This window comes from Thermobia domestica, chromosome 16 (assembly GCF_964235325.1).
Source record: "Thermobia domestica chromosome 16, izTheDome1.hap1.1, whole genome shotgun sequence".
In the NCBI taxonomy this organism is placed as follows: domain Eukaryota; kingdom Metazoa; phylum Arthropoda; class Insecta; order Zygentoma; family Lepismatidae; genus Thermobia; species Thermobia domestica.
The window spans coordinates 90,718,429-90,745,880 of NC_137469.1; the positions used below are offsets into that span (position 1 = coordinate 90,718,429).

Below are 27,452 nucleotides of genomic sequence, written 5' to 3' on the forward strand. Positions count from 1 at the left end.
AATGAAACAATCTACTACATAACTGGATAAAGTTTTAAATTATGAAATTAATTCTACACTATAACTTCCTACACACTTATAAGGTACAAAAATTTGATAGAAATTTATTGATAAAATAAAAATAATTTTACCAATGATATCTCTTCTAAGTTAAACAAACGATATAGAATAGAAAAAAAAGTAAAATGATGATTTCAACTTCGATAAGATACATATAATATGTTAACAAAAACAGAAGAAACAGTGTACTTGGTAATGAGAAATGTACCTTTTCCCTGTTTTATATTGTAATATTGTTTGTTCTGTTGTTAATAAGTTACATTCCGATTTTTTTTTTAAATTCCCTTTCCTATATTTGGATACTTTATTTGAGGAATCAAAATGCCATTCAAGTGTGTTCCAGTCAAGCATTTCCTTCGCCTAATAGAGATAAACATATAATGGCAGGTGAAGAAAGATAGATTCGTAGATAAACAGATATTAACATTAACATTCGCTAATTAACTACAATATGTGCTTGTTAAGGAGAATTTAATCTCATCAAAGGTTCTAATGACTTAAAGAAACTCATACACAATTTAAAATAGTACCAATATTTTTTTCAAAACAATTTTTTACATAAAGGAAAATTTCCAATTTATCAACGGCAATTGCTGAGGTTAGCAATGGAGATTGAGAAGTGTAATTAGTTTCATGTTGTACATCACAAGTACCAATAATTTAACATTTTTATAGTCTTCATTTGTATTATAGTTTTATGTTATACATTCCAACTTTGCATTTTCTATATTATGTTTTATATTACACATTTTTCAGATCTTTTATACTTTTGATGAGTAAAAAATCTCCAGTATCACTTCTATTTATAAACAATACACTTAGATTTTACTGTTGAGTAAGTTACACTATTTTATTGCTTATCCTAAGTAGAGACACAATGAGGCCGATAATCATATATATATATATTACCTTTAGATATTTTTTTTATCAATAACTTGTGTTAAATTTACTAATTTGAACACAGTTTTCGTAAACGTATCGAAAATTATGTTTACTATAAGAAAACTGTATCCAAATTGACATAAGAGTTTGCAAAGTTATTGACACAAGAACACACGCACTATTGCTGACGAATACATAAATATTGTCCTCAATTTCAACATTTTGGTTATAAGCTAAAACATCACAAGCTTTCTTTTTGTAAAAAATAAAAGCTGAAAGTGGTAGTAAGGATGATGGTAAAGCAAACTTCTACATGTGCAATAGGAATTCTCAAAACAACAATATGAATGGACGATCACATTGGACAAACGGATGAACATATGGACATAGTGATGACAAGTAGAAGGAACATATTCTAAACAAGCTACGCATATTAGCCTCACAATTAAGTTAAGGTAAGATGATTCGAAGCTTCGAATAAGTTTTTAGACAATGTGGCAAGCATGGTTCAGAGTAGATTTATTTCATGCAAAAATGAATTTTTTCTTACTTTATAGTAGTAGTACGGATCTAGGAGATAAATTGCCCACACAAAAGGTGCTGGGAATAAGTATTTAAGTGTTTAGTGTACAGTACAACGAGATACTTTGTGGATAAGAAGGTATTTTTAAAAATATTTTTTATTTGAATGAACAACATTCACTTACAAGCAAAAACAACTACAAAGTATTAATACTGAAGATATACTTAGAAACTTGTCTTACTCGACGAAGTTTAACAACACAAAGTGTAGAGAAAATTATGTCAACATCGGACATTAGAAGCAGAAAAGGGAATACATTTGAAGGTAGTGTGTGACAGGAATATCCGTTAAGAAGAAAGAAAGGCACAAGACACATGCCAATGAAAAGGTTATGGTTGCTACAGGGTGTACCACAATGATATGATAAAGAGAGGTTGGAATCAGTGAAACTCTTCCTCTGCCCTACCTCATTGACATGATGGTTGATACTGCATGGTACATTTGATTCTTTCTGTCAAGTAAAACAGTAATACATTAGTAACGGTAGACCAAAAGCTTCAAACACAAAAATAATTAGTATGTTCGTCTTTACTTTTAGTGAACTCTATTCTAAATATTCTAACTCTATGTAAGCAGTGTTTTTGTTTTTCTAAACTAAAACAAAGCATAAGTGAAACATTCAATAATACAAGTTTCTATATTACTAATTTCCTGATTAGTTGGGTTATGAAACAAAACTCAATCTAAAATTCAATTTATATTTACACCTCTTCAACCTCATGTCACACTGCTATAAAATAAAATTAATTAAATTAACAGTTAATGAAGTATACTTACCATTGAGGTAATTTTATTTTTCGTATTAAGAATAAGTGCTTAATAAATACTAGAATGTTTAAACATTTTAAAATAAGTATGGAAAAAATTACTTTGAAAAGAATATCGTGTTTCAAAAGTATTCAGCACTTTCATTTTTTTTTCTAAAGAACTTTCTTTAATCTTATTGATATTGAGCAATCTCATAAACTAACAACTAAGTGAATATTCAGTCCTTGCTTAAAAACATTTTGTGTGAATGACTTTGAATGTGTTATTACAATGTTAACATATACAGGGTGTCTCAAAAGTTCCCTGACATAGGATGACTGTTATTATCAGAGTTACAACAAAATGTAAGAGGGAAAACCGTCTCCAAATATGATATTTTCAGTCTAAAGTGAAGAAAATTTTTAAATCGGACAAACCGTTTGGGCTGTACACTCCTTATGCGCCCAATGTTAAATGAAAATGCAACGTTGCCATTTATCTGGGTCCATAACATAAGTGAATGAAGTCACTGTTTGAAATGGGGGCTGGCCATCGACACATTAACGTAAAAGATAGTAACTTCGTTCACTTATGTTGTGGGTGCAGGTAAATAATAACGTTGCATTTTCATTTAACGTTGGGAGCATAAAGAGTGTACAGCCCAAACGACTTGTACAATAAAAAAAAAAAAAAAAAAAAAAAAAAAATCCTTCACTTTAGATTGAAAATATCATATTTGGAGATGGTTTACTCTCTTACATTTTGTTGTAACTCTGACAATGACAGAGTTACCCTATGTCAGGAGTCTTTTGAGGCACCCTATATACATAAAAATTTTTACTATATTACGTGAGATTTAATATTGAGCTTTGTGTGCCATTAGAAACGCATGATATAGGTGCAGTGTTGCCAAAGTATATTAGAAAAGCATATTCCAATATATCTTATGCCTTCGTCTACTAATGCAATAATTTTAAACGACAACCTTGCTTCCGTGATTTACTGCTTAGTGAACGATATCCTCAAATTCAGATATTTGTGCCTGGCACAAAAAAGCTGAAGGATGAAGCACATTAAATACCGGTATGACTGCTTGAAATAATAAATCAGGAAAAACAAAGCGCATAAATGAAATATGTCTCATGGTATCTAGATATTTCTTCTTCGACGAAAAGTCATTGACGAATCGTTGAAACATTTCTAGATCTGCACATTGATGTTGTCAACATATAATATTTTACGTTCAGAAGAAACTTGATGAATTCCGTATGATACCGGATACACAGGAAAATAGAGAAGAGCTATATAAAAGTATGAACATCAACGCGAACACTCGTATAAACATAAACTGGTTGAGGAATGATTGTCAAATGGATTAAGATCCAAGGAAATCTTAAAAAACACTATTTTTCCTCTCTATTTTAAAATTCCTTAACATCTCTTTTGCCTGAAATATTTAGTACTGTTCTCGAAATTTCACTTAAATGAGGAAACAATTATTTGTTGTTAACATGAAAAAAAGCATTTAATTATTGTTTTGTGGAAGAAATTCATAAGAAAAAAAGGGAAATTGATACACAGACGATAAGTTCTACAGTTTCAACGAGTGGTTAATAGAACTGCTAAAGTAATGTTCAATGATAAAAAATCTTTTAGTCAAAAGATTAATAGTGTCAGTAGTAATAATAGCATTAAAAATGTAAAACTTATATTTTGTTTCTCGGCGAGTTAGTACCATGTTTCAAGAACTGAAGTCTATAGTCACTTCAAGAACTATATGTGGAAGAATATACTGAACAAATATTTAGGTCCATATCACTTTCTATCATATCTCATATTGAAATTTGAGAAAAATGATCGTTTTGACGGTTTTGTGGTTAATGTGATATATATATGATGAAATACTTATGTAAAGTTCACGTTTTATCTCTACATAATATTGAATGAGAAGACAGCCAGTGTGACATGTAATGTGAGAATAAACTCTGTAAATATGACTTTAATTATTGCGCTATGCTTGCATCATACTGAAAATGGCAGTTCATCTCTTTAATTTTTCAAACTGAACTCTTATCTCGTTCTTCAAATGCCTTATTTGAATGGTAGAAAAGTGCGTTCAAAACCCATAATTTATCATCTTTCCAATTTCGTTTAAAGAATAGTTCATGTTTTTATGTATTCCTTTGTTCAAAGTAACTGATTGAGTTTAGGCAAGCTAAGAAAGCCAGATGACAAATTACATAACTTTCAGGTGCTGATAAGTTGTAATTAGGCAACACAAATAATAAACTGGTTGCATAGCTTAATTTTGCATGTAAACAATAATAGTCTTAATAAGAGGACACGATCAGGGGCGCCCAAAGAAAATTTTCTAAGGGGGCATCTCCATGGTTGCTGTATTATTTCTGGTATTTAATATACGTGGTTTGCTATATTACGAATACATTTTCATATACAGCCTACGCTTCGGGCACCCATGGACACGATGGCTCAGTGGTAGAGCGCTTGCCTCTGCTGCGTGGGGTCCCTGGTTCGAGCCCAGCCCAAGTAAGTTTGTGGTGCACAACATCTTACTCGTGGGTTTTCTCAGGGTAGTCCCGTTTCCTCCCACTTTCTCATTCTACCAATTCTTCTATTATCAGCAACTTGCTTTAATCATCTTTTTCCTTAGCCTAAAGAGCATAATCGAAGTACTTTAAATTGAAATATTTTTACCATAGTCTTAAACGTGCCAAAGTAAAAAAGAAGGAAACGAAGTAAAATAAATACATAAGAGGATATCTCTATGATACAACCTTGTTTTTCTGAATCCAATGATCATCATTAAACTATCTCTAAAGAAGAAAATTCTCCCTCAGTCTGATATGTGACATATCCATTGCGTGTAAGAGAAATAATTGAATCCACGAATGGATTTTAAGATGACTGTCATATCGATAATGTGATCTAACAGATTCGCGAAGACTATACTACTAAAAGAAAATTAATATTGGATTATTTAATTAGCTGTAGAACGTGACTGAATTATGAACTGTATAAGTAAAAAATTTAAACATATATTGCTGAAACAATTAAGTTTTTGACATTAAGCTCAACTTTATATTCAGAAATTGGACATGGGAGAAACTAGTAACTTTATTAGTGGCGACAAGATTCCATTTATATTTTATTTTATTCACTACCTAATATAGTCAGAAAATGATTTTATTTCTAAACCAGTGAATGTGTCTCAAATACTGCACACAGTTAAGTTAATAGCAAACATTAGTTGTCTTGGTTTGAAGAATCATTGCATTGGATATTTTGTCAATCTTTAGCCTTCTTGGGCAAGACTGAGATTCGTTAACACGTTAGCCGCCAAGCCATATTTCGCGGTATTTAGCACCATACTATTTGTGCATCAGAATTATGCACATGGCGGCCAACGTCATCAATCATTTTAATAAACTTTCACATTTAATAATTACTTATTACAAAGCTCAGTGATATTAGTAACTGAGACCTACGTCTGCACTGAGAGATATAAAAACCTCATTTGTAGGTGTGAAAAAAAGAAAGAATGAATGTATAAAATAAATATTGAAGGATGGAAAGAAATAATGAATGAAGAAAACAATGGAAGAATGAAAGAATCAATAAAACAAAGATTGAATAAAAGAAATAATGAAAGAATGAATGAATGAATGAAAGAAATAATCAAAGGAAAAAAGAAAGAAGCAAGACTTATTAGCGTCAATCGATTGCCTGAAGTTACTCATACTATTCAACAAATGATTCATTGGACCAGCCGCAGAAAATCGTTGACAATTTTCGTTGAATCCGGTGATATTAAGATGGGGGAACATATAAATGAAAATTTGACAAAATAGAGAAAGCAAGTGAAATATCATGTGTTATATACGCAAATTACAAAGGAAACTACAATATAAGAAAGATGCTATATTAAGAGAGCTGAGTATCTATGCCATCTTTAATTTTCAGCACATTGATTTATAAGGAGAATCATGTTTCTGTTTTCTTTGAAATGAACTGGAATTTCAATTATGTGATTTTTACTAATTTCTTCTTTAAGTCTAAGTAAATGTACCTTACTTTTTCAAAATGAATAAATGTAATATTAGTTAAATTAAATTTGATTAATAAATAATATAATTATATAATCTATATTATAAAACTGAAAGTGACTATGTTTGTGACCCTCAATCTCTTGAACCATCCGATCGACCTCAATCAAATTTTCAACATAGATAAGATTCGGGTCTGGGAGTATTTTTATCTATTCACTTTGATGATTGAGCTTAGGGGAGGGGAGAAGTGAAGATATACAAAAATCAATATATATATATATATATATATAAATGAAAATGACTATATTTGTGACTTAATAATTCGTGAACCACCAGACTGATCTCAATCAAATTTCAACATAGATGAGGTTCGGGTTTGGGAAGTTATTTTATTATTTCACTTTGACAGTAGAACATAGGAGAGGAGAAGAGGAGGAGATATATAAAATAAATAAAACTTAATAACTCTTGAAAAACCCGACCAATCTTGATCAAATTTCCAACATAGATGATATTCGGACCTGGGATGATTATTATCATATCACTTTGGCGGCGCAACTTAGAGAAGGGGAAGGTGAAAGCTGCGGCCCAAGAATGGTTATCGGGCATTGGATGGGATTTCTGTGCAGAAGGCATAGAAAAACTTGTACAACGCCTCGACAAATGCTTAAATAACGGAGGTAATTACGTTGAAAAGTAGATTGTGAATGGAACTTTACGATACAAATAAAGTTATTATAACATTTGTATCCTGTTTTATTTTCTTAAGCAGTGCAACTAATATTTTGACTAACCCTCATAGATGCAAATATTTAATATCGTTATTAGAATACAAAATATATTTTACTATCTTACGTGAGAAATACATACATGTTATTGTTAATGTGAAAATGCATCTTTTTAAATTATCTTGTTTTAAAGAAGATATATTTAGAATACGGATTCTTAATTGTTGTTAATGACATATTATCTCCGTTCTGCTATCTCTTGTTGCTAAGATATATTCAAAAAAATATGAAGAGAAAGTTTGATTTTTTTATTGTTTCCATAGACGACGAATTCAAGGTTGAAAAAAGGACAAAAGGGAAAAACAAGGACGAAAGACTAACCCCAAACCGGATCTAACAAGGAAAAATGTACTAGATAAAAAGAAAACTCATTATTCTTATTCAAGGTTTTCGTGAAAACGAGCTTCTACTACCAGAGTTGATTATGTAATTTTATTCCAAGATTAAAAGGTGATTAGGGAGCACAAGATAGATATTAATCAAGTAGACATTATTATACCAAAGAATAGAAACTTCAGATATTTGCTATTTAAAAGAAGATATTGGTTTTTCTTTGTTATCTTAGTGTCTCCAATGATATTTACATTCCTTTTCTTTCTTTCTTTCTTTTTTATTTTTGTGTCAAAGCTTGTAATTATAAGTTTGAACTAGATACGGGATGGTAGAGGCTAGACGTCAATGTCAATGTAAAGAGATGTCATTTTTCTTTGTTTTTGGACAGGGCATAATCGATATTTGTTTTGCCCTTAAGATGATAATGGTAAGTTAATGAATTGGAAGGTCCACCGATTAACATTACAAGTGACAACAATCCAAGTTAACAGAAATCGAAAAAAAAAAACTATATATAGGGTTGCCATACGTCCGTATTTTGTACGGACTGTTAGTATTTTTGAGTCCGTGTCCGTATCTTACAAGAAAATGTCCGTATTTGACAGTTTTTGGAGCTGCCCCAAAATTTTCGAGCCAGGAATCGCTAAAAAGATTTGTTTTCATTATAGGGTATATACGGTGTAACTTACATATATTTTAGTTACTATTAGCAAAGTAGGTTATGTTTTTAAAAAAAGTCATTTTTCCATTCCAGGGCTGTTTTGGTTAGATTTAATGGCATGATTTATTATGTTTGCGTTAATGAAAAAAATAAATAAAATAAAACATGTTAGTTTCCAATAGAGTTTAAGTATTACAGTAAACAATTGTGTGATAACCTAAAAAGGCAATTTTTAGGTAAAAAATTTCAAAATATTTGTTCTGTGTTTGGGCACCGTATCTTTGATGGATCGTCATTTTAAGGCTTGTCCGTATTTTGGATCAAAAAATTATGACAACCCTAACTATATGTTGATTATGTATAGGCTGTAAATATACTTTTTCAGTTTCAAACTATGCCTTTATATCAAATGATGTTACATAGAATTGAAACTTCTATTGCAGTACCGTTGTTCCGTTAAAATCTCAATGTGACAGAAATAGTCGCTTGGAACGTTGTTCGGCGGAGATATTTAATTGTTTTTCTTTGTAATACTAAAGTTTTGCAGAAATTTGTTATACGTTAAAGCAGATCTCTAAATGCACGATCAGTGTTCGTAAATTTTCAGTGAAAAAAGAATCGCCGATATAAAATTTCTCTTTTTAAATTTTTATTATAATAATTATCATTAAGTTTGACCTCCAACATTTATGCTCCGAGGCTAAAGGAGATGGTGATGATGAGATACAATGATAATGGTAGAATTAAGAATTAGTAGAAGCAAATGAGAGAACCCCGAGAAAATCACACACACACGTGTTTGTCCACCCAGGAAAGGAAACATAATATACGACGTTTCTCATATATCTTTATGTACAGAAAATATCAGATGCACATACATGTCAATGGTTTCATTACGCTAATTTTGAATTGCTTAACTCCATATTGTGATATCACTACGAGGAATTTAATGTAAACAATCTTGTATTATCAATTCATGTCAAGTTAGCTATTTATAGTATTCAACGTGAGTTATCACTGTAGAGTTCTTATTATTTAAAAAAAAAGATTGAAAGGGAAATTTATCCTGTGAAAATAAATATTTTAGAAACTTACTGACATAAAATAAAGAAGGGCCGTGGTGAATCATTGGAAGAGTGTTCACCCCTGGTGTGTGGGTTTCCTCGCTCGATCCCCGCTTGCGCCAAGTGGGCTTTGTGGTGGACAAGCACCATGTACATGGGTTTTCTCGGGTTCTCCTTTTTCCTCTAATTTTCTTCCTTCCACCATTTCATTCATTTCTCATCATCGTCTCTTTTAGCCCACACAGCATAATCATGGGACGTAAAACTCAAAGATTTCATAAAATAGAAAAGATGGATCAGGGGAGCCCATACATTGAAAATTAAAAGCTAAAATTTCAGAAGTATGCAGACTTTGTAGCTCTTTTGGTCCTGCCAGGGTTATGGTTAATAGTCAATAGCTAGCATCATATTCCTCTGTCTTTCTAATGATTTTTTAAAACAGCAACAATATTACGTATTGAATTCTGTCAAATTCAAGACGTACATGTTCTAAGTTAAATCAATACTCCGAGGATTATCTGTTAGTTTTTAAAGAGCTTGGTTGGAACAAAAGCTCCTTTAAATGTATTAACTTTATCTGTTCGTCTGTCTGGAAAAAAAAATCTCATGAAGTACTTCATTGGGCACCAAAAATTTTGACCAAGATGTAGAGATTCAAAAGTTAGGGTGACTGGCTTAGAGTAACTGGTACTCACAAGGGAACATCTTATATTGATCGTAGCATTGCCCAACCAAACAATACGCAATCGATAGAGGACTGAAGAAAAGTGAGAAATCCAAAGTTTTACGGGCCGACTTCAAAATGATTAAAGTAATCAAAATGACATTTACACAACAGTATAGTAAGCAAACATTGTACCCACAGACATACTCAATAACATTATATGCAATACAGTGTTGCCAACTGAGCACAAAATGAAATTTTGTTACATGGCACGTAACACAAATTATAACATCTAGAAAATCTAATTATGAGTAGAACCATACCTGTGAAGTCATGATGTACAGTGTTGCCAACATTTGAGGATAGGCCTATATGAATTCCTATATGAATCTTGAATGTAGAAAAGTACATACAGTATACGATTCGAACTAATTAAAGCCAAAATATGAGACCACAAACAAGAATATAATCACTGAAGTACGAAACACAGTATTGAAGCAGTTTCGCCCAAGTGGAAAATCAGAATAGTATCAAACACAACACGCAAAACTTCATATAGGAATTCATATAGGTTTTGGCAGCGCTGTGCATCACGACTTCACAGGCATGGTTCTAATCATAATTAGATTTTCTAGATGTTATAATTTGTGTTACGTGTCATTTAACAAACTTCACTTTGTGCTCAGTAGGCAACACTGCGTTACATATGATATGATGTTATTGAACATGTCTGTGGGTACAATGTTTGCTTACTATACTGTTGTGAAATTGTCATTTTGATTACTTTAATCATTTTAAAGTTTTTTCTGTGTCAGTGTATCTTTTGCATTGCTGCTCTTCACATGATTCTAGATCCTTCTATCCTCTATATCTCCTGTGTTGCTGGCTGTCAGTCCGTAAAACTTTGGATTTCTCACTTTTCTTCAGTCCTCTATCGATTGTGCATTGTTTGATTGGGAAATGCTACTATCAATGTAAGATGTTCCTTTGTCAGACATACAAGTACAATCACAGAACAGCCCTAAGTTTATAATCTTAATCAGTATTTCACTTGTATTTTTTCCTTCAAAATCTATAGATACACAGTGCAATAGAAATTTGAAGAGAAAATCAGAATTAAAATGTGTTGGTTTTACAGTTTAAGAATAAAAGAAAAAACTCTATACACAATATCCATATAGGATATACTATGTTTTGGTGCCTCTGCCATTTTCTTTGGTGAACAGCATAGAAATGTCTTCAGCAATCAACATAGGTTTTGCCTAAATATCAAACCATTTACTATTTCTCTGAGCTCCAACAAACTAAATTTCTACCCTACATATAATCAGGCCTGCAGCCAGCATCAAACATTACGAGGCAATAAGAAATCACCGTACGTATTGAACTCAGTGGCGTACACAAAGGGGAACAGGAGAGGACTTAAGCCGATTAAACCGATTGCTTCCAACCGGACACCGCACTACAGTGTAATCTACTGTCGGTTTATTAAATAGAAGAACACATTGCAATATACTATTTTCTTGACAGTTCTAGTAAGTGTGGCATCTGGAGAAAGGAGATTTTCCAAATTGAAACTGATTAAAACTTACTTGAGGTAATCACTTCAGCAAGAACGTTTGAACAGTTTAGCAACGTTGTTCATTGAATCTAAATTATCAGAGGTTTGAACTTAGACAAAATTCTAAGACCTCTGCAGAGAAATAAAAGCAAGAAAGTTAAGTTTCTCATAACAAAAATGAATAATAAAAATGTCTTACTAATAGTTTATGACTGTTAACAGATTTTTAGAAGTTTGTAGATATAATTTCTTTCTAACAGTACACTTAATTTTCCCTGGAATTTATATGTTATTTCACAGTCACTAAAACAAGTGATGTTGTGACTATGTACTTTTCAGAGGTGATTTTCAAATATTTTTTAATTATTTGTAGGTTTACATATGTGTAATTTTATATTAAAATATATATTACATATGTTTGGTCTATTAGCTCTCATGCATTTTCTAAGAACACACTTTGATTACTTCCCCTTCTATCGCAGAGATGTAATATATTTGTGTGATCTTATTTTTTGACATACGAGTTTTTTTGTGAGTCTCGTCCCCCTAAAATGGTTCTAACGTAAGTAAAGCCAAAGTAATCCATGGGAAAAATTGAATAATGGTAAATAATGCTTCAAGCAACCACAAATTTTGAATGCATTTCTAAACACACAATATGAGGCAAAGGTTTCTTGTAAGTTTGGAAAGTTAATAAACATATATTATAAAGATAATAAATATTGAATGATCAAAGATAAGTTGGAAATAATATCAGACCGTGTGTTTGTGATGAAAAGCACTCCAAAACATGTCACATGACTCCTTCCTGTTAAAATTTTCGGATCTGAATCCAGACTTCAAGATGACCGTCTGATGGTACTTTAAAATAATAGATGTGGTTCTACTACCATTACCCCTTTCCTAGATATGGTGTCACTCTCTCTAGCCGTTCTAAGCTTAAGAAGTACATTTGCCTCATATTGTAAGTGGATTGAAACCTTCAATATTGCATATTGTAAGTGAGCTGAAACCTTAAGGTCGCTTGGGGCCATTTAATATTAGTCAATCAAGCTAATTTTTCTCATAGGTTACTTTGGTCTGGTGTGGAACTATTCTAGAGGGGGTAAAACTCAGAAGTCGAAAAACAAAGTTTATCTTAATATATATATATATATATATATATATATATATATATATATATATATATATATATATATATATATATATATATATATATATATATATATATATATATATATATATATATATATATATATATATATATATGTGTGTGTGTGTGTGTTAGTTGTTGGTGCCCCGCAATATTGTTCCCAATACAGTCTCGCACCTCCTAAGTCCGGCCCTGACGGGTATTCTGGGTTTTAAACCCCTTGAACAAGATAGCAAGAAAGAATAAACCTTTACTATATTAAGGTATGTATAGACCCTAGAGAAACTCCTGAAACGATATAAGCTTGGTGACATCTTTCTGTATGAAATTCTGCATACGCTTAATAATTGGACCATTTTTCGACATCTGGGGGGCGCGGTGGCTCAGTGGTAGAGCGTTCACCTCTGGTGCTTGGGGTCCCGGGTTCGATCCCAGCCCCCGCCAAGTGAACTTTGTGGTGGACAAACACCGTGCTCGTGGGTTTTCTCGGGGTTCTCCCGTTTCCTCCCACATTATTCATTCCACCATTTCACTCATCTTTCATCATCACCGTCTCCTTTAGCCTAACCGGCATAACCGTGGGACGTAAAACTTAAAGATTTCATTTCATTTTTCGACATCATTCACACGTGGCAGGAAAGAAATTAAGAATATGCTAGTAGCGCTCTTCTTGCAAACATGAATATAACAGAAAGAAATTAGGTACTCGGAATTTCATCAAGGAAGGGGGGATTAAATCTTTCAGCTTCATATAATTGCTGCTCTTTGTATACATATCTCAATATGGTAAATGTTCAGTTTTTCATAAAATCTTGTTCAGGGGGGTTAGAATCTGGAAATTCCCCTTTCCGTACGCCACTGATAGCAACTAAAATGAAGTTAGATGGAGAATGTGAACATGGAAAAACACAGGACCATATTGTCATAATAAGAATGTGAACATGTAAACGACTGAATTTGGCTATAATAATAGCAATAATACTTTAATAGGGTAAAATTTTGTATGCTAGCAAAGGATACTTTCCAGGAATCAGTGATTTATTCATATCTCTCTAGCATCCCCAATAGCTCCATATTTCGTAACGCATTCTACAAACTATAGACAACCTTTCCGTGCAGGGAAATTTATGTTTTAGAGATAATATATGAACTTTGCGCACCCCACATTTTCACTACAGCTTCAATTACGCAAATCTGGATTGACTACTTCCTATAACTTCTATCTACGCCAGCAAAGCCGTGCTCTTTTCTTTTCTTTTGGCAGTGAAATTTCCTACAAACGAACACAAAAAGCGGTGCTATTTCAGACCTCTTCGAATCCATTTCCAGTAGACCGTGCCATTTTTTGTATTTTCTTGGAGGAAGAGGAGGAGTCTCACTCACGCTCGAACTGGAAGAAAATTGTTAAAACAATACAGAAGAAGTTTTGACTTTATATCTACTGCATAACTCTTATTAGCTCTCTCCACACCTACCAAAAATCTACAATATATGTTCAGTTTTACTTTCTTCAAGAAATGTTGGTGAATACAAATCAAAAGAATTCAGTACGACTGCAGGAATATCTTACCTCTTACATTAATTAGAAAATAAATAAAGTTGGACCAAAGTCAATTTCATTAACTTTATTAAAGCTAGAATTCAGCATATTGGGATCAGGCCGCAGTCAGATCGTTGAGACAAACTGAGGGAGAGGGAGGGAGATGAGATACCTTTCGGAAGGAGATTTATTTGAGTTCAGTATATATTCTTGACTGTTTAGTTTTGAACATACCAAACAAACTACCAGAAGTTTGAGAAGTCTGAAGGTGGTAGCAGAGGTCACAGGGGTCTCTATCCCCCTAGCTACAAGCCTAATTGGGTCACTATACTGCATTTTTGTTTTCAGTTTACACAAATACAAGTTTTTTTTTTTAAAAAAAAATCCCATTCATCGCTCTACAGTTTGGTTGAGTTTCAAATCAGCAGCGAAGAATAAAGTATTTTTATAAACATTTTTACAGAAAATGTAAATATAAAGTATACCTTTATTCCACGAAAATATACTGAATTACAAGGGCTGGTATAGCATTTTATCCAAACCCCACACAATCCGAACCTCAAATCAATTTTGGACCCTTAAACCCAACACTAACCACCAGGATGTTTTTTTTTTTTTTATTAATATTTGACTTTCAAAATATACTCCATTATCATATAGATCAACGAAGAGTATAATCGAATAGTTGAATGGGAATCGTTGGATTGAAAAGTCGAACATTTGTCTTTGAAGACTTTATCAAAACTATCAGTTTGGTAATTTGCGCAATATTTTCTTTAAAGCCTAATATTGAAAATGGAGTTTTGTCCCAATTCATGTTGTTAATTCTTGGCGTAATGTTTTGAAGAGTGTCATCCTCTTCCATTGGCTAATCACTTGCCAGCAATGGATCAACTATTTTTACTGTTCAATACAACTTCTTTGTTAAACTTCTATTTCTGTGCGAAAATGTTACAATTACTTTCAATGTTACAAGTATGTTTCAATGTGCTTTATGATATATTCTAATAAGTTGGATGCAATAATTATTTCGTTGTAATAACTGTGGGGAAAAAGTATTTTGATTTACGAAATACGTACAGGTATTTGGTGTGCAAAACTCGACTTCTTATAGAAATTATTTATCCAAGTACTGTAACCAAAATTTTAAGTTCAGTCAATTTTTTAGCAACTGCTGTCATCTGTTGTTTGCGTGACAGAAAGAGTATCTTCAAGTTAATTTTCCTCACAATGAAACAATGTGATTTCAATTTTAATTATTTTAAATTATCACCAAGAATTTGTCAGTCAGTATTTATACCGTTTTATAAATTTTATTTAATATTTTGTTCTTATATATATGCTTATGTGAACATAGGGTTTATTCTCCCTTGTGCCGGAGATAGGGGTGGGGTAACTTTTTTGCCTCTTGCACTTGCCGATTTTCGTTTGAAACATTCTAGCACACCCTGTAGTTGGGGTTATGTTACATATTATACCTCGTTTGAAAGCTAATGAAACATACTTGCAGATGGTATACAGATTGCCCCAGTACTGCATACAAGAGGCAAGTAATTGAGGGAAATTTTCGAATTTTCCTATAAAATTCCTTTTTTTAAAAACAATTTTGCATTGTCCTTGAGTGGAAACACTGTCGCTAGAGGAACAGTATCTGATTAGGCAAAAATGATAATGTATACCAAAGATCCAGGTAAGGTGTCAAATTTTTAGCTTCATTAGAAGCCTAAAAATAAAAGCATTCTTCCTTTCTCTAATAACATAACAATGTTCCAACTTTCTATAGATGAGAATGGTTACTAATATTAATAAACGAATGTTTTTATGCAAAACTAGAAATAAAATACTATTCCCTAACATACGAGAGCTCGATATTTCTAAGCGGGAACACTAATTGTAGTTCAGAACAACAGATGGCAGCGAAACAAATCCCATTTGGATTAAATTTTTCGTACAACCTACTAAAGCAGAATGTTCATTGCACTAGAGTTGTCAAAATAATAAATAATTACTTCTAATGCACACAAACATTTAGCTTGTCTCACGTATACCTAACAGAGATGTTGCCACTGTTATGCCCAATATCCCTTGAAATGTTTTTGGATTTTTTCTGCTGCAAGCGGCGCATTGCAACTTATTAACTTAAAAGTCCCCTTTATTAATTATTTTGTCTCGTGTGTGCAAGTGATAGCAGGAGTTTCAGTACCGTGAGGAAGTGCAAAGTGCTTGTGTGTAGACTGTGGAAGAAGTTCGACAGTGTTGTAGTAGAATGCCATTTCAATACACCCACGCTGAATATGCAGATATGATGTACGTCTACAGGTTTTGTGATGTTAATACCAAAGGTGCGGTAGAAGAATACCAGCGAAGATTTCCTCGCCTTTGAGTCCCTACTGCACGGGTCTTTACACAGGTGTATACTAAACTGCGGGAAACGGTGAGCTTCCCAGTGTAAAGCTAACATCTGAACGAGTCTCAAAATACACCCCTCGACAAGAAGAGAACGTTATTTAAGCTGTACAGCGAAGTCTAACCACCAGCATTAGGAGACTTTCTAATCAACCTGAACGTATATACATGATGTACTGCGAGGAGAAGGGCTTTATCCGTTCCATGTCCAAAGAGTGCAACACCTCCATCCAGGAGAAACTGAACTATGTGTTGGTTTCTCCCAATGGATACGGGAGCATCCTAATGTTTTGCCATTCATCTTGTTCACCGATGAGGTCACTTTCACCAGGAATGGGATAAACAACCCCGCAACTGGCATCGTTGGAGTGACGAAAATCCTAGGGCAATCACAGTAAGACAATATCAGGAACGATTTTCTGTAAATATTTGGGCGGGCATTATCTGTGATCAGAACATTGGTTCCTTTTTTCTGTCCGAACGTTTGACTGGTAAATATTATTTGCATTTCCTGCGCCATGAATTACCAGTACTACTGGAAGATGTGACTCTTCAAACTCGGGCGTCCATGTACTTCCAGCACTACCTGATCTTTGGTATACAGTATCATTTTCGCCTAATCAGATACTGTTCCTCTAGCGACAGTGTTTCAACTCAAGAACAACATAGTTATGCAAAATTGTTTAAAAAAAGGGAATTTTATAGGGAAATTCGAAACATTTCCCTCAATTACTTGCCTCTTGTATGTAGTACTGGGACAATCAGTATACCATCTGCAAGCCTGTTTTATTAGCTTTCAAATGAGGTATAATCCCAATACATAATCCCAACTACAGAGTGCGCTAGAATGTTTCAAACGTAAATGGCAAGTGCCAGAGACAAAAAAAAAAAAAAAAAAAAAAATGACCTCCCAAAATCTTTGGCATTCCTCACCGGACACCCTATATATATATATATATATATATATATATAATGTTTGAAAACAACACTGACAACTTTTGGGAGGTGATTCCTGACACCAAGGTAAGACAAAAAGTATAGACCAACCTGGGTGCACAAATGCTTCCTTTCGGAGTTACAGGCTGCCGAAAACATGATAAAAATGAACTTTAAAGGTCCATAGCTCCAAAACTATGGGACCTACCGTAGTCGGGTTAAGACTTCACTTCGGAACTAATATATGCACTATCCAAAAATACATGTTTCAGAATCCTGAGTATCACGAAGCAATTTTTATAGAGGGATTTTGGCTACGGGCATATAATTTGAAGTACTCTCCAACTACATCTATAAAAATTGTTGCGGAAGTACCACAAGATTCTGAAACTTGGATATTTGGATAGGGTTCATACTAGATCCTAAGTGAAGTCTTGACCTGACTTCGGTAGGTCCTATAGTTTTGGAGCTATGAACCTTTAAAGTTCATTTTTTCATGTTTTCAGCAGCCTATAACTTCGAAAGTAAGCATTTATGGACCCAGGATGGTCTATACTTTTTGTCTTATCTTGGTGTCAGGAATCGCCTTCCAAACATTGTCGGTGTTGTTTTCAAACATCATATATATATAGATATATATCATAGGTATATATAGATAGATAGATAGATAGATAGATATAGATATAAACATCTCATGAGAAAATACGCTAAATCGAAGCTTGAAATTTGTTCATAAATGGAAGTACTGTAGACTATTGATTGTCTGAACTCCGTCCAGTTTCAGAATAGAAAACAAAGGAGAAAAATCTTCATAACAAAATTATAAATATGTATTTTTGAACAGTCTACTCGACTTGTAACGCCTTCATAAAAATGCGCTTTGCCAAGCAAAAGCAATCATATATCACGGATATTTTCAAAAACTAAAAAAAGTGCGAGTTTATATCTTTTTAGGCCTTTCTTTTCACATTTGTGTATTCATTGATCAATAAAAAAAAGTTTAAATCAATTGTATAAGAATTAGGTCAACGGTTTGTTTGTTTTGAAATTTCATATATGTACTTTGCACATCAATTAATGTTTCCTGCAAATAAATTAAATATTATACAATTTATCTTAAAATGTGTACAATATTTTTATTCTTGGACTGACTTTTCCTGTTATATTTTTTAAAAAAGCGTACAGCACAGTACCAACATTTATAAAGCACTGGCCTAAGAGGCCAATATGAATAAGAGCTGGTTTTGGTATCCAAATTGTGTTTTTAATGACATAAATGGGACAGGAAGTGAGAATTATAGAACTCCGGGATAGTATTCGTATTCGGCTTTTTATTTTGTCATTTAGCCTATCTTTCCGCTACATTAGGTTGGAGAGTCGGAGTACATCTATTGGGTAAAACATAGAAAAAGAAGTTTTAATTTTTTAAGTTATAGTACGTATAATTAAACGAACTTTGTCAATTTCAAGTGTTATTAAATTTACAGTAGATTCCTATATCTGGCAGGTCTCGGACTACAGTCTCTTTAAGTAAGTATAGCTAGACATCCTCTGCTCTGAAACTCGAAAATGCAATCTGTTACTTAACCGAGTATATATACGGTACATAAATGCATATACTACAGCTAGTTTCAGCAGAATGAAAATTACCAATTATTATTACTAACAAATGTCAGTCTTTTTAGCACCTTAAAAATTCGTTTAAAAAAAAAGTTTTTCGAAAAATTAAGCATGAAAATTTACCCTGACTCATGTCATTTTATTCAATTCGATGTTGTCTAATGATTCATTTATGTCTCATCGTTGGATACTAATATCATTTAAAAATTTAAGTTTTAATCAAATTTTTGAATAATTATCGCATTAACTATATTGTAGGAGGCACGGTGGCTCAGGGGTAAAGCGCTTGCCTTTGGTGCGTTGGGTCCTTGGTTCGATTTCGGGCCAAGTAAGTTCGTGGCGGACAGCATCTTGTCCGGGGGTTTTCTCGAGGGGTACTCCCGTTTCCTCCCACTTTTCATGTTACCAATTCTTCCACCATTATGGAGCTTCTTCGTGGCTAAGCTGTTAGCGTGCCGGGTTCGATTCTTGGCGGGAGCTCACGTGGTTCGGATTCCACGTAAATCAGTAGGTCCCGTCTCACATAGCCTCGCTGCCGAAAGGGACCTTAAACTCAAAATCAACTCAACTTTTCCATCATCATTCACTTGCTTTAGTCATCATTTCCCTTAGAATAAGGGTATAATCATCGGACGTTAAACTGAAAAATGTCATTTCATGTTTAAAACTATATTGTATATTGTTAAGTTCCTAGCGTCATTATGAAAATCTTGATGAAAGAATATTTCAGTTTCATCTTAATAGATGGCGCAGTTATCGTGCAGCATAAATTTTTAGGTTTTTCAAAAATTAGTTTTTTCTCTCGAAAACTACGCATGAGGATTGATACTCATTCTGTTCAGCTCAAGATAATTTATCGATTAGTATGTGTCTTACCTTTAGATATGACAATAGAATTACGGTACGTTTCGAATAGGTTCTTACATCAAGCGGATCTGGTGGAGTTCCAATCCCTTTAAAAAATATCACATACGAGCTCATATATGTATGCGTAATCTTTTTTCTTTTTTTAAAAAAAAAAAACTAACTCATACACACTGTACATTACGAGTTTATTGTACATTATTTTGTCCCATCATTATTGAACCAAAGGCAATATTTCAACATAATACCACTGCGACTCCTATAGTGATCAATACACCATCAGACGAGAGGAACAACGATGTTATTGGGTTACAGCAATAATGTGCCGTGAGATAATAAAAAGAAGGATCAAATTGATTTTAAAAAAAATCGTCAACTAACGAGATTAATTCGTAATTCATTTAGGGATAAAAGAGAAATCCTACCATGCACATGGGAACAAGTTCTTTACTCTTGGTAGAAATAACATCCCTCGTTTGTTCCCTTACACTAATGTGAAAGTGCTTCCTTGTTTCATATTTCACAAAATGCTTATACAGCAGTTATTTTGGCCATATAAACATGTTACTAATTTAATTTAAGCTTGTTTTAAAAAGTTTGTTTTGAATCAATTCTATAAATCCGTGATAGAAGTTTGGATCGTACACAAGGAGGGGGATATTGGGATTCAAGCCTAATTTTCGTATTGTGGAGCAAGGTGGCTCAATAATACAATCTTTACTTCTAGTGCGAAAGATTCTCCGTTCTATTCCAGAACATGCATGTCTGTTCTACATGACATCGTGTCCGTGCTTGTTTCTTAACGTTTCTTAACGTTTTTAACGTTTCTTCTCCTCTCTTCATTCCACCAATTCTTTCTTTCTAATTCGTTGCTGTTTATTATTGTCGTCTTTAACCATCGCCACATAACCAAAATACTGTACTGTCTTTCAACAAAGTAAAACTCCACGTTCAGCGGGGTTGCATATCCAGCTTCCCAACTATAAAAAACTTTTATACGATCCCTCCAACGCAAATCATTTGACGTTATCAACCTGTTTTACATACGTTATTATGGCGTGAGATAAAACTTGTATAACTAATGGCGTCTCTTGAGAAAAGTAACATTAGTACAAATTTAAACTTTCTTGCTACAAATTAACGAGGAAAGAAAGCTTTATACAGCTTCAGGTATATGTACAAGAATTAGCATATTACATTTAGGTTGTAGCAATAAAATTTAAATTGTTATCAATATTACTTCTCTCAAGAGCTGCCACTGGCTGCAACTTCCAGTTATTTATCAGAAACACAGTCGTGTCTGACTGCAAAGAAGAGATAGTGTGGAGCAGAACAGCAATATAAGCAAAAAATAAAAACATAAAGATTTGATATAGAATAAGAGATATTCAAAGATGTTTGTTACGTTAAACAATGCAGTGAAAATATTCCTATGTATAGAAGTCATAACAAAATTCAAGAGTTCCTTTGTATTTTGCTTTGTATGAGAGACATTTATCTAAGTAGTTATATGTATAAAAGTAACGCTTTGTATGTAGACGGAAAAGTAACATTATAATATACATTTTGCTAGACAAACTATGTACAAGGATATAGAAAGACGAGTTCAAGATTTTTCTATATACAGTAACAGTACAAAAAAAGATTTAAATACGGAATAGCATATTAATAAAGATATTTGATGCTTACTTTTCGCCCTCCCTTGGCGAAGCAGCACCGCCTGCAGCACTGCTGCTTACGCCACCACTTGTCTTTAGACTCTTGAACGCTTTCAGCCATTTTGATTTCATACTTCCTGTTGACGAAGAAGACATCTTTCGTTCACGCCCAGAATTGTCTGAAGCGCTCTCCACTTTCGAAGCGAAGAGTTCTTTCTGCAAAGGAAAATACATACAGATCCTGTTAGAACATGGTAATTTGTTGGTTTAAATTAATTCAAATAGCAAAGCTGACCTTCTGGCAGAGTGTACATTAAAGTTCACATTAGGTTCGCTCTTTATACCAGCTCGATAGTTCGTCCCCCCTTAGAATATTTCAATTAAAATGTTTTATAAAAGCTCAGTTCAAGATAGGTAGTAATTACGCTCGAAAATTCTTTAAAAACGGTTCAGTTGTTTTTCTGAATAGAAAATGTCGAGTTCACTGATGAAAACGAAATATACATGGCTAAATAGAAAATATATTTAAGTAACCCATATCAACTTTTTCCAGCATACAACTCCTAATGTGTCCAACTAAAGGAGCGAAAAATTAGAAAAAAGGGACTTATGTTTTGACATCCTGTATAGAATTAACATTTATCTTAACGTAGATTGGCTTCTTTGTCCTCCTTACACGATTATCTTTGATTCATTGATCTTTTTTTAAATTTACACAAATATTAGAACTCTTTTATTTTAATCCTTGCAGAGAAAACATAACTTTTAGAATTTGTGCAGTTTATGCGGTGCTAACCCAAAGTAAACAAACGCTAGAAGTACGTTCACACTTGACTCATCTATATTGCAAGACCTACAGCAACTTATCTACACGTCTTGTGTGTAAGTATAATTCCCAACTCTCATGTATTATGAGTATGGTAGCTTTCAAATTTGGTACAATTTTTAAATTTTCTTCCGTTTCCCAATTTGATACAATTTTTAAATTTTATTCCGCTTCCTAATTTGATTTAATCCAGGAGCTCATATCTCCCATACTTCATTTATTTATTTATTTATCAATACAATACACAGAAGCCCAATTACAGTGTTGAAATATTACAAAACATTTTTACAATAGATTTTAGTACCTTACAGAATATTGTACATACGTCATATCAATTTTATCATGTTTCCCCACATAATTTATTATAGGCACAAAGTATTCTCCAGAATAGTGATTTCAGCAATGTGTTGGTTCTAGCTTTTTTTTGAAATAGAAAAGACCTATAATATTAGTTCCAGTTCTAACTGAGGTAATACAGAAGTTTACTGTTGATTGAAATATATTAAAATATTAATTCTAAGGAATCAAATTCATTTTGAATTATTTTTGGAGGAATACCAGATCAGCAATACTACGCTTTTGTTCTAATGAGTAAATATTAAGATTATCCACCAATGTGCTATAATTTTCAAAGGAAGAATCAATTCCAGTTATTGTGAATATCAAATGCTTAAGAAATTTTTATTTAACTTGTTTCAATTTGTTGGCAATAATTTGTTATGACGGGTTCCAAATTACAGCAGCATATTCGAACTTCAAACGTACACGAGTAATACATTTTCATAAGTGTAGCAATATTGTTCAAATCTTTCCCACTTCTAATTATGAAAGCTAATAATTTAAAAACATCGTAAGCATGGGAATCTCTATAATCTAGTCACAAAGTCATGTGACTTTCCCATTAATATGAACAAGAGTAATAAATGTCAATTAAGAAAATATGTGGACATTTATTATGTGTGTGAATAAAGAACGATCGAAGAAAAAATAGCTATTTTAATTTGGAGTTTGCAACCCTGATTGATATATGTGACAGATTTGGCAACATAATGTAAGTCACGATACTTAATGTTACTCTCTGTTAATGTGTTCTCGCTTGGCTCTTTTGTAGCTTTGCCTGTCTCACAGAACAGACCGTTAAACGGCTGCCCTTACGTACAATATAATCACACATTTTTCGTGACTGAGAAAAAAAAATCGTTTCGGTCGGCTGACGGGACCGCGGGAGAAGAAATACGGTGAAGTCTAAGTTCGGTGGCTGTGCTAACACGCTCAACCCGAGCGAAGTGGGATGGATTAGTACCACTTTTCGTACACATACAAAAGAATAACTTACGTATACTGTATGAAGGACGATAGGAACCTAGTAGAATTTCGAATTACTGTTTGTGACCCACATTTTCAAATTATTATGAAGGAAATAATAAAATTACTTTCTTAACATCTGATACATGTTTACGTAACTTTTTCTTTGCTTTCTTCCTCTCTTTTTCTTTTTTCTTTCTTTTTTTTTGCAAGCATTTAGGGAACGAATGAATACGTTTTAAATTGATTTAGTACTAAAAAGTTACTGTGAAAGCAAACATGCGAAGCCACAGACAAATAATGTGTTACACTTGTAATTTAAATAATATATTTAAGCTGGAAAACACTTACGAAGCTTCAGTAAATTTGTTCCCTGGCAGACTCGAGGAACGTCATGCATATTTGTACGTTCTTCGTGCATACATGGTTTGCAAATGCGCCTACAGCATGATATACAAGGTTCGATTCTCGATAGTAAAACGTATAATTCAGAGTCTACGTTAAGCTGTTGGTCTATGTCTCGCTGCTGACAATGAGTGGTTGAATAAATTACGGAACTGCTTTAGAAACGATTGAAATTGAATGTATATTTGTTTCAATGTTTCATGAAAATATTATCGTATCTCTATTTTAGAATTGAATAAGTACTACAGATGTACGTGAAACGGAGCTAGTTAACATTTCACTATTCACTTCGTTTTTGCATCCGTTTCAAGTTACACTTTTAAGTACAGATGGTGATCAGAAAAATGGAAACACCTGAACGAAATTGCAACTTACCAGATTAATATGGTGTCGGGCCACCTTTCACCTTCAGAACAGCCTTGATGCGACGTGGGATGGAGGCATAGAGGTCGTGAATGGTAGCAAAAGGAATTTTACACCATTCTTCGTGCAGAGCATCGACCAGTTCTGTGAGAGAGGATGGAGGTGGAAATCGTCGCCGGAGTCGTGTTTCCAAGACGGACCACAGATGTTCAATTATGGTGAGATCTGGGGATTGGGCGGGCCAGGGGAGGTGTTGAACTTTATCCCGATGTTCCTCAAACCACGCTCCAACAACGCCAGCTGTGTGAATCGGTGCATTATCATCCTGGAAGATGGTGTCATTGTTCGGGAACAACATCCAGACCATAGGATGCAAGTGGTCTCCTAAAATTGCGACATAATCGTTGGCAGTGATTCGTTCGCTAAGTGTGACCACAGGACCCAATGAAAACCATGATATGGCTGCCCACAGCATCACCGAGCCGCCGCCATGTTTCACAGTTGGGCGGAGACACTGCAGATCATAAGCTTCTTTGGGCGTTCTCCACACATAAACACAGCCCGTGGTTGGGAATAGGGTGAAGGATGACTCATCCGACGATATGACACGTTTCCAGTCCTCAACGGTCCAAGTTGCATGGTCGCGGCACCATTTGCGGCGTGCGAAAGCGTTATGGTCCCTGATGAGTGGTTTGGCCCGTGCAACACGATTCCGTAAGTTCATGTCATGTAATTCGCGGCGGACTGTGATTGTCGAAACAGGGTGGGGGAGGTGCTGATTGAGTTCCTCCGTCACTTGCTCCGCAGTGGCACGACGGTTCTGCGTGACAATGCGCTTTAATACCCGGCGTGACCTGTCACTCATGATTTTCTTCCACCCACTGTTCCGCTTCCCCGATGTGGTTTTCCCGTGTGTTGTGTAGGCCGTCATCACCTTCGACACTGTCCCACGCGACACACCTAACACAGTAGCCACTACCGTCACACTCACTCCACATAACCGTGCACCAACAATTTGCCCTCTTTGAAAATCTGAGAGGTCTCCCATTTTACACTACCTCCGTCTGCTGCAGCCACTGGACACTGCTGTTCCACTGCGCCTGACGTAGTATGGAGACCGATCTAACACACCACCACCAGCGGTCCGGCGCTGCGGGCGCCACGACACCACTGCCAACCCATACATCTGACGTGTTGCCAACTACAGATGTTTCCATTTTTCTGATCACCATCTGTATGTATATTAATAGGTATGTAACCCAGTGATTTTCACAGAAACAATTGAAAGACTGAACGGCTACTCAGTGGAAGAGCGCTCATCCTGGTGCAAGTGGTGTCCAGTTTGATCCCCGCTCACGTGAGTTTTTAGTAGACATCATGTCTGTAGGGGTTTTCTCCGGGTTTTCCTATTTAATCCTGCATTGTCATTTCACCAATTATTTCATAATTCACTTTTACTAAATTATCCGCCTTCTTCAACTTAAAGAGCAGAATGAACGTAAAACTTTCATTTTATTTACAAAATCCATTGAGAAAATGCAATCGAAGAAATAGGTTGAGTAGCTATGGCAGTATAAATTGTTTTTCACTTTTTAAATAACTGGAATTCTTTGTGCAGAGTGAAGTATATAAAATTAAATTTAATAATTCTGTATGTAAGACATAAGCTGGACATATGATTATACAATGGCAATTTTTTCCATTGTGATATTTGTACCTAATATCAAAATTTAAAGAATAAATTCAAAATAAAACATCAGTGAAAATCCAAAAGCCAGGGGATGATTTTGTGACGTCGGAGGAGGATGCAAAGCCAGTTTCGCCGCCATTGCCAGTACGATTTCCCTGTTTTAGAGGCGCCACTGATCATGAGTAACATTTTTGATGTGGTTATTGGACTTTAATTTCGGGTCAAGTGTAATATCAAGATATTTAGTGTATTAGATCTGTTTATAGAAGTATTATTAAATTTATAATCAAATTTAAGGATATTTTTATTTCTACAGAACGTTAATACGTTTCATTTGTTTATGTTTATTCCAAGTTTTTTGACTGAACATCAGTTCTCTATACTCTGTAGAATATAATAGAAATAGTAGAAATAATAGAAATAGTAGTAAAGGATCTATATTTGAGCTCTGTGGAACTCCTGATAATGTAATATACTCATCTGATTTAAATTCTTTATAGAGTCAACTGTATCCTTACTTTCACTCAGATATGACGAAGAGAATTTGGTGAGGACTGAAGACAATTATAATGATTTAGTGTGTTTTACAGTATTTTGTGATTTATTCTGTCGAAGGCTTTCTAAAAATCAATATATATAACGTCAACCTGCCATGATTCATCTACTAAATTAGCTATAAAGCCGGTGGCTATTGCAGTTGTTGTTGATTTGGGAACAATGAAACCATGTTGAAGTTCAAATTACTGGTCTGACATGATCAATAATAAGTTTATACATGATCTGTTCAAATACCTTTGCAAAAGTACATAATATTGATATAGATCTAACATTATTAATTTCATATTTGTAAAAAATGTCAAGAATAATCTTTGTTTGTAAATGTTTTCTGTTTATGTCGCTAGATATAAATGTTTAGATATAGATGAGGAAGTCTAGCTAGTGATAATGATTTTTGTTAGCTAACATATTGTATACATACGGTGGATAGAAAGTAAGGGTAACACTGTTCTCACTTTAGAGGGTTGTCTCCAGGGTTGGCAAGGTAATTTACTTGTTACGTATTTTACGTAAATTACGCGTAATTTACTAGTAATATACGTCATGTAGAAAATCAGTTTTTTACGCAGACGTAGAAAACTATATTTCTTTCATTAAAACTAAGATCATTTTGATAGTCGGTTATATTGCAAGCTTAGTTTTCTTATTTAAGCATTAAAACATTATTATCTTCTAAACATTATATTTAAAAGGAATGATTTCATGCCAAATCATAGTA

At 33.8% G+C, this 27,452-nt stretch overlaps 1 protein-coding gene across 1 annotated transcript in view; it reads right to left on the reverse strand.

Annotated features, from left to right (window-relative positions):
• Stacl (SH3 and cysteine-rich domain-containing protein) overlaps positions 1 to 27,452 on the reverse strand; it is a 426,872-nt gene that overhangs the window by 121,808 nt on the left and 277,612 nt on the right. Inside the window, exons 9-10 of the mRNA XM_081741694.1 lie at positions 21,619 to 21,803; positions 1,932 to 1,976 (exon numbers count right to left, since the gene is read on the reverse strand). Coding sequence (XP_081597820.1) covers positions 1,932 to 1,976; positions 21,619 to 21,803 — 230 coding nt within the window. The remainder of the gene's footprint in view (positions 1 to 1,931; positions 1,977 to 21,618; positions 21,804 to 27,452) is intronic.